The sequence below is a fragment of the Elephas maximus genome, chromosome 4 (assembly GCF_024166365.1).
Source record: "Elephas maximus indicus isolate mEleMax1 chromosome 4, mEleMax1 primary haplotype, whole genome shotgun sequence".
NCBI lineage: Eukaryota > Metazoa > Chordata > Mammalia > Proboscidea > Elephantidae > Elephas > Elephas maximus.
In genome coordinates, this window is record NC_064822.1 from 185,519,200 (window position 1) to 185,527,909 (window position 8,710).

The window sequence follows — 8,710 nt, forward strand, 5'->3', positions numbered from 1 at the left end:
TGGGCACTGAGGTGGCAACCCAAGGGAAATGCTCCCCCAGCCTCCTAGCAGGAGGTTCTGCTGCCCTCCCCCTTTTGGCAGCTCCACTGAGAGCTGGCTCCAGGTTGAAGCCTGAGGAAAGTGCCGAGCTGGGACCGCTGGAGTGTAGAACCCCATCTCTTACCTACTATGCCATCCAGGTTCTAGAAACGGCCCAGAGGGCAGGAGGCCCCAGGGCGGAGGCCTCTGTCCCCTCTGGCTGGCCTTGCCCTGGGAAGAGTTGCCCTAAGGAGTGGTTGGCGGGGGCTGTGGGGACTGCTGACAGCCTCGGGCCCCTCCCCGCCCCCAGGTGCCTGGTGCACATCGTCCGCTCCACCTCCCTCAAGTACTCCAAGATCCGCCAGTTCCAGGAGCACTTCCAGTTTGACGTGTGCCGCCATGAGGTGCGCTATGGCTGCCTGCGGGAGGACAGCTGCCACTTTGCCCACAGCTTCATTGAACTCAAGGTCTGGCTGCTGCAGCAGTACTCAGGTGAGCGGTGTGCAGGTAAGTGGGTGGGCGCGGGCAAGCCGGGGGAGGTTGGAGGGAGGGAAGACAGGTGGAGGGGACTTCAGGAGCATCTAGAGGAGGGTGGTGGCTGGGGCACCTGGGAGTTCTCTGGAGCAGGTGTGCTTCCTGTACCTCACAGAGGAGACAGAGGCTCTGCCCTCAGGGGGCTTCCAGTCTCCCTGGGGTTTATCCCTGTCTGGGAACTGCCAGGGGCTCAGGGCTTTGGAGCCGTGTGGACCCAGGCTCCTGTTCCTGCCCCTCCACTTGCTGCCTGAGTGGTCGTCAGCATGTCCCTTCTCTGAGCCTGCATTTGCTCGTCTGTGCAATGAGGATGGTAACCTTTTTCTGATAGAGTTGTAGAGAAGAAAAGATATCCATTCATTCATTCATTCACTCACTCACTCACTCATCGCTCCTTCATCCATCAAGGCTTTATTGAACGCCTCTCCTGGGCCGGGGATTCAGCAGTGAACCTGTGGCGGTCCTCCATCTCAGAGAACTCATGTTTCTAAGTGGGGTTGAGACAGACAGTGAACGAGTCAGCAGATCGATCCTGCATTCCACCTGCCCTGGGATGCCTGTTCCCCCACTGCATGTAATAACTGAATTAGCAGTTTTATGGGGCATAATGTCATGCTGCATCCAACAATCCGTGTCTTCTTAGAGTTAACAAAGCACAGCACCAGCCTTTCAGAGGTACATTGGCATGGTGAGGACAGGCAGTAGGATAGAGACTCAGGGTGGGGGACACTTCAGATGAGGTGGTCAAGGCGACATCTGAGCAGGGAGAAGCATTCCAGGCAGAGGGAACAGCAAGGCCGGAAGCCCTGAGGCAAGAGCAACTTTGGTACAGAAAGACTATCCATGGGGGTGGGGCAGCTGAGTGAACTGGGGCGGGCGGATGAGGCCCAAGAGGTTGGCAGGGGCCAGAGTGTGTGAAAGCCTCAGTCGTAAGTGGTTGGGATTGTTCTGAATGTGATGTGCTTTGTCTGGAGGGTTTTAAGTAGGTGGAGTCGTATGATCTGATTAATGTTTTTAAAAAGTCACTCTGGCTGCTGGGTGGAGAACCGACTAGAGGGCCAGGGCAGAGGCAGGGAGATCATGGGGAGCCCATTGCAGAGAGGATGGTGGTGGCTCTGGCCAGGGTGGGGCAGAGGCGGACAGATTTTGGGTATATTTTGATGGCGGAGCTGGCGGGTTTTTTGATGGGCCAGATAGGAAGAATGAGACAAATATGAGACTCCAAAGGTGCTGGCCAGGAGCCTGGGAGAATGAGGTTGCCGTGAACGCATGGGAGCAGCAGGCTTGGGGGGACTCTCAAGGCCCAGTTTGGGACATGGGGAGTCCAAAGGGCCTGGACTTCAAGGGGAGGCGTTGAGCAGGCAGCTGGATGTGGGGGTCTAGAAGTTCACAGAGAGGCCGGGCTCTAGTAGACGTTTAGGAATCGTCAGCAGGAAAATGGACAACAGGTGCAGTGCCAGCCAGGCCGGTACTCAGCGGGGTAGAACCCACAGGACAAGGTAGAGAGTGCAGTCACTTGTCGGAGAGGGACTGGAGAGAGTGGCCGGCGGGGAGGAGGGCAGGCTGCGTGGAAGAGGTGCTGGGCTGGACCTCAGGAGGTGGGCCCAGTTGCAACGACACAAGGTTGGCAGGGATGGATTGGGAGAGTCTGATCTGCCAGGTTGGGGTATGTCCCTGGGACATACCACAGTCCCTCCATGAATGGCCTTTCGAGCCTGTCCACTGTGAGCTGGTGAGCCGGGTGGCTGGCCAGGCACAGAGTCCTAAGAACCAGTGGACTGGAGGCTGCCCAGCAGGGGTGAGGCTGAGGCCCCCGTTGAGGGGATCAAAGAAGAGCGATGAGACACTGGCCCAAGACACTGGGACACTGGCATTGGAGGTGGGGGACGTCACCGTGCCGTGGTACAGCATCCACATCTCCACTACATTTGTCCACTGTGTGCATTTTCTTTCCTCAGCCCCCAGGAGGGGTCAGAGCAGGCCTTCTTGTTCCCATTTTGCAGATGAGCAAGCAGAGTCCAAGAGGACAGGTGGTTCCCTGGGCCCTACTTCTGACCAAGGCAGGGCATCCCCTGGGAGTGGTGACCCTGGGCCCCAGGATCTCGCCTGGGAGTGGGGCTCCTCCCCCTGGGCTCTGTGGGGTTCTGGCACCTTGAAGAGCCCCTGCCTCTTACCTTGCCGAGCTCCTCAGGGATACCATGTCCCCACTCCACCCTCCCCAGGCATGACCCATGAAGACATCGTCCAGGAATCTAAGAAATACTGGCAGCAGATGGAGGCGCATACAGGGAAAGCCAGCAGCAGCTTGGTAAGGCCCTGGAGTTGGCCATGGGGCGGGATTGGGCACAGGAGGGATATCTCCTAACCCTTTACCAGCTGCCATCGAGTCAACTCCAACTCATGGCGACCCCAGTGTATGTCAGAGTTGAACTGTGTTCCATAAGGTTTTCAGTGGCTGATTTTTTGGAACTATATTGCCAGGACTTTCTTCTGCGATGCCTTGAAACTAAGCGGACTCAAACCAAACCTGGGTGGATTCGATTTGCCAGCCTTTTAGTTAGCTGAAGGCATTAACTGTTCGCATCACCCAGGGACTCCCTGATCCCTTTCCTTTGACGTAAATTTCAGTCTTACCAGAAAGTTGTAAGAATAGTACAAGTAATTTCTGTATACGCTTTTCTGGATTCCCCAAATGTTAGCATTTTACCACATTTCTTATTTGCTTTGCCCTGCATGTGTGTGTATACATACACATATATACATTTGTAGACATAAATACGCACACTTTTTTTTCTGAATCGCTTGAGAGTAAATTTCAGACGTGATATGCCATTGCACCTAAGGACTTCAGCGTCTGCTTCCTAAAACTAAGGGCTTGCCCTCTCTTCCATAAGCACAGTTACCAACATCAGGGCATTCACACTGACACAAAATATTCTCTTACTTAGGTTCGGTGAATTGTGAAAACCCCAGATAACATGTTGTGTTCAGTTGCTGTGTCTCTTTAATCTCCCTTGATCTAGAATAATCTGTCTTTGTATTTCACAGCGTTGACATTTATCTTTTTATGGTTTATTTATTTTGTTGCTGAGAACATACACACAGCAAAGCATACACCAAGTCAGCAGTTTCTACATGTACAATTTAGTAGCACTGATGATATTCTTCGAGGTATACAACCATTTTCACCCTCGTTTTCTGAGTTGTTCTCTCTCATTAACATAAACTCACTACTCCTGAGGTTCCTATCTAATCTTTTGAATTGCTCTTGTCAATTTGCTCCCATCTAGATAGTCCTTAAAAGAGCACAGTGCTCAAGGCAGACATTCTTTACTAGTTAAGCTGAACTATTGTTTGATTTTAAGAAGTCTTTGGGATATTTTTGGCTTAGGGTTTAAAGTTTAAAGATTATCTCAGGGCGTAGTTTCAGGGGTTCCTCTACCCTCCATGAGTCCAGAAAGTCTGAATTCCATGAGAATTTTAAATCTTATTCTGCATTTTTCCCCTTTTGATCAGAACTTTTCTGTAGAATGTTTGATCGAAATGTTCAGTATGGTACAGGGCACCATCCAATTCTGGTCTCATGGCCAAGGAGGCAGTTGTTCATGCAGGCAATTGCACTGACATTTTTGAAGAGCCTGGGTCAGTTATTCTGTAGAAGGTCCCTCCACTTGGGAGGTCCTGGTGTTCCCTGATACCACAGAGGCCCTGTTATGTCTCCTCAGTTCACATATTGGGAAGTAGCTCAGTCTGTCCCTTCACTGCGGATGTGAACATGGATAACTTGATTAAGGTGACTCTACTGTACAAGTTTCTCTACTGTCAAGTTCTATTTTCTCCTTTGTAATTAATACCTACCTTCTGGGGAGATGTTTTGAGACCGTGCAAATACTCTGGTACTCCTGAAACATTCACCCTCTGATTCTATCATCTCCCATCCCTCTTGGTCCTCATCAGGATCCTGAAGAAGTGACCTGTGGCCAGATGACATTTTGCAGATAGGGAAACTGAGGCTCAGAGCATGTTGGAGACTCACCCAGGGGCACACTTAGGGGGGCAAATCCCAAAGTCTCTGACTCCCTGCCTCACCTTTCATTCATTCCCATCACCCCATCACCCCCACTTCCTCATCTGTGAGGTGGAAACCATAGTCCTGCCCTGCCCATCACAGGGGCTGACTGACATTGCAGCTCACTGAGCCCCTCCTGTGTGGTAGGCCCTGTGCCGCCCCTGATCTCATACCCTCGCTAGGAGGTGAGGTCGTTGTAACTACTGGATGACAGTGGGGAGGCTTAGGGGCTGATTTCAGGGCCCACGTCAGTCTGGAGGCAGTGAGTGAGTGTGAGGTGACACCTCCGTGCCATCCACACATGAGGGACAACCCCCTCACCCAGGCCAGGCCTGTGCACTGGTCAGCGTGGGCAAAGGTAGAGCAGGCTGCCCACTCTGCCAGCCCGTCCTCCCCGGTCCTTTTCTCTTCACGGTTCCTCCCTTCCTCTGTCCCTCTCCAGTGCAGTCTTTCCCCCGACCCTGCTGGGAGTCTGTGCGGGAAACGGTGAGGGGCTCAGACTGGGCCTGCAGTGGTGTCCTCTAAAGGGAGGGCACTGAGTCTTCGCCACCTTCTGTCCTTCGGAGCCCCTCATGCCTGCCCAATAGGGCAACCAAGGCCACCCGAGGACAGCGCAGGTCAAGCTGGAGGAGGGGCCTGAGGGTGTCACAAGGGACCTCAGCCCTCCTGCTGCTGAGGTCCTGCCTACCCCCCAGATGCCACCCCCTGTCCTGGCTCAGGTGCAGCAGGGCTTCTGGGCCAGGCCTGACTGGTGCCCAGGAGGAGGCTGCTTGCTGTCCATCAGGAGGGTGGGTCCAGGGTACTGTGAAGCTGAGGAGGGACACAAGGTAGAAGCTGCTTGGCCAGCACTGGTGGCCACTGTGCCATCCCTCAGGGACGTGAGCACCGCCCCATGCCATCCCCTGTCCTCCCACAATTACCTGTGGGGGTCGGTAACCTGTGAGCCTCTGTCTGCTCCCCCTCCCTCACCTCCAAGGGCTACTACAGGGAGCCAATGGGACTGTCCGTGGTGGCAGGACATGAGCCTGGCCCAAGATGGGAACTCGGGAGCAGCGCAGGGTCGTTAGAGCAGTGGCTGAGCCCCCCGCCTCCATCCCAGTTACTGCCTGTGATGAGGAGGGACACCTTTCTCTCAGGCTTCTTGTAAGAATCAGGTGGGAACTCGGAAATCGACTGTCTGCGCGCATGGCCCAGTGATAGATCTGATGTTTGTCACCAGGACAACTTGTGTGTTATTCTGGGCCTGAGCCCAGGTGCAGGTCTCCCGGCTCCAGGCCCGGGGTCAGCCAACAAGCAGCAAGGACACAACTCCATCCCACTCTAGGCAGGCCCGGGCCTGGGCAGTGCTGGGGACAGGGGGGTCAGCTCCTGTTCCTGCCCTGGCCAGGGTCACATTGCAGAAGACAGGCCCATGCCAGCCTGGAGGAGAGAGGGCTGCACGGGGTGACCCCACACCTGCAGCTCCAGGGAGACCTGGGAAGGCTCTGTCTAGTTATGGAGCAGGGAAGGTGGTGTGTCCACAGAGCAGCAAGTTGTCCTGTGTGGCTGGGGCAACGGGACAGCAAGGAAGAGGAGGGTGGCAGGAGGCAAGGCTGAGGGGGGACTTTGCCCACCTCCCGCCCTGCCTTGTCCCAGGTATGCAGGGGAGCAGACTCTCCTGCCTGCAAAGAAAAGGCCATGGCAGAGGGTGGGGGAGGGACACTGGGGCCTTGGCCTGGAGGGAGGGACCAGAGCCCAGGGCGGCCCGACGTCTGCTGCCACCCATGGCAGGTCCCTCCCTCCCCTCTCGCAGTGTGGCACCTGCTCGCTCCCAGGCCCAGTGCTTGTGGTCAGTCGAGCAAGTCTACACGTGGTAGTTCAGGCTCCGTGGGAGCTCAGAGGATGGGCACCTACAGCTTAGGAGAGCTCCAGGAAGGTTTCCTGGAGGAAGTGGTGCTTGAGCTGAGATTTGAAAGGACGTTTGGAATGAGCCAGATAAAGAATGGAGGAAGGGCATTGCAGGCAGAGAAACAGCCTGTGCAGAGGCAGGGCGGTGTGCAGCGTGCTGAGCCCAACGCAGTGCAAGCAGTCCCACAGCGCAGGCCTCGGGGTGTGGAGGTGGGGACTGGCCCCATGAGCTTGGGCATCAGCACCTCTTCCAAGCCTGGCTCCCACACTGGGAAACCACGTGGCCTGCAGCGAGAAGTCAGGGAGGAGGCTGGCTCTTCCCAAGGCTCTCTACAGCCCTGGCACTCCCGGACTTGTCTGTGTGGCAGACCACAGGGCATCGGGCCCAGTGTCTGTGGCTACACCAGGCCTCCCCCACCCCCACAGGGCGCCCCACGGACGCACGGGCCCAGCACCTTTGACCTACAGATGAAGTTCGTGTGCGGCCAGTGCTGGCGGAATGGGCAGGTGGTGGAGCCTGACAAAGACCTCAAGTACTGTAGTGCCAAGGCCCGGCACTGGTGAGCGGCCCGGGCATACTGGGCCCCCTGACTGCCATGGGGGAGGCCGGGACCTGAGAGTCCCCAAGCCCCCCCCCAACCAGCCTCCCACTGTGTCCCACAGCTGGACGAAGGAGCGGCGGGTCCTTCTGGTGATGTCCAAGGCCAAGAGGAAGTGGGTGTCAGTGCGGCCGCTGCCCTCCATCCGCAACTTCCCACAGCAATACGATGTGAGTGGTGAGGGGGCAGTGGGACCTGGGGGCCCAAGGACCTGGGGCCTGGGAGGGCTGAGGCAGTGAGGCGGTCAGCCGGACTCAGGCCTGCCCTGCCTGCCCCCCAGCTCTGCATCCACGCGCAGAATGGCCGCAAGTGCCAGTACGTGGGGAACTGCTCCTTCGCACACAGCCCGGAGGAGAGGGATATGTGGACCTTCATGAAGGAGAACAAGAGTGAGTGGGCAGGCGGGGCCAGGCCTCACCCTAGTGGCCCACTGGGGGACACCAGCACCTCAGCAGGCCAGAGCACGCTCCGTGACGCCCTTTGCTCCAGCACCTCAGACGTGCCCTCGCTGTCTTCTGTGGTGGACTAAGCCCTGGGGCCAGGCAGCCCGGCAGGGTTGGGAGGGTCCTGGGACGCCCATGGCTCCGGATCTGCTGAGAGTCAAACCGCATGGGGGTCACGGCCAAGTGGATGGAGAAGCCCCTTACCAGGCACTCTGTCCTGGCCCCCACCCAGTCCTGGACATGCAGCAGACCTATGACATGTGGCTGAAGAAACACAACCCTGGGAAGCCTGGGGAGGGGACCCCGATCAGCTCACGGGAAGGAGACAAGCAGATCCAGATGCCCACGGACTACGCCGACATCATGGTAACGTCCACCCCTGGGGGCGGGGCAGGAGCAGGCCCAACCTCACCACGGAGGGCGGCTGGAGGGCGGTGGCCTGGCCAAGGGTGGGGAGCAGGCGCCCACGGTGCTGTACCCCCAGATGGGCTACCACTGCTGGCTCTGCGGCAAGAACAGCAACAGCAAGAAGCAGTGGCAGCAGCATATCCAGTCCGAGAAGCACAAGGAGAAGGTCTTCACGTCCGACAGCGACGCCAGCGGCTGGGCCTACCGCTTCCCCATGGGCGAGTTCCGGCTCTGTGACAGGTGCTCTGGGGAGGCCGGGCCACGGGTGGACACAGGGGGCCCGCGGGTTGGGGCGGGCCTGACACCGTGGGGGCCACAGGCTGGCCCTGGAGCTGGAGCGCAGGGGGTGGTAAGGCTAGAAAAGCCACCTGGTGGCACAGTGGTTAAGCGCTCGGCTGCTAACCAAAAAGTCGGCAGTTTGAACGCACCAGCCATTCCACGGGAGAAACGTGGCCGTCTGCTTCCATAAGATTTACAGCTTTGGAAACCCTATGGGGCAGTGCTACTCTGTTCTATAGGGTTGCTATGAGTCAGAATCAAATCGACAGCATTGAGTTTGTTTTTATTTTTTTTTGAGGGGGGTTGAGTGTGGGTACAGCCAGGGCAAGAGACCCAGACCTGCCAAGCCCCCTACTTTGCAGCCCTGGGTCAGATCCCAGAGAGGCTGCGACAAAGCACCTTGCCCCCAGCCTGGCTGCCCAGGCGGAGGCTGTGGGAAGGGCCAGGGTGTGGGCAATGACCCCTCCCGCCCACAG

At 57.2% G+C, this 8,710-nt stretch overlaps 1 protein-coding gene across 3 annotated transcripts in view; it reads left to right on the forward strand.

Moving 5' to 3' along the window:
* The window catches only part of ZC3H7B (zinc finger CCCH-type containing 7B), a 58,637-nt gene that overhangs the window by 47,057 nt on the left and 2,870 nt on the right, over positions 1-8,710 (forward strand). For all 3 annotated transcript variants that reach the window (XM_049884480.1, XM_049884481.1, XM_049884482.1), the window contains exons 16-22: positions 329-510; positions 2,772-2,857; positions 6,932-7,065; positions 7,169-7,274; positions 7,385-7,493; positions 7,780-7,913; positions 8,032-8,195. In XM_049884480.1, the coding sequence (XP_049740437.1) occupies positions 329-510; positions 2,772-2,857; positions 6,932-7,065; positions 7,169-7,274; positions 7,385-7,493; positions 7,780-7,913; positions 8,032-8,195 (915 nt within the window). The remainder of the gene's footprint in view (positions 1-328; positions 511-2,771; positions 2,858-6,931; positions 7,066-7,168; positions 7,275-7,384; positions 7,494-7,779; positions 7,914-8,031; positions 8,196-8,710) is intronic.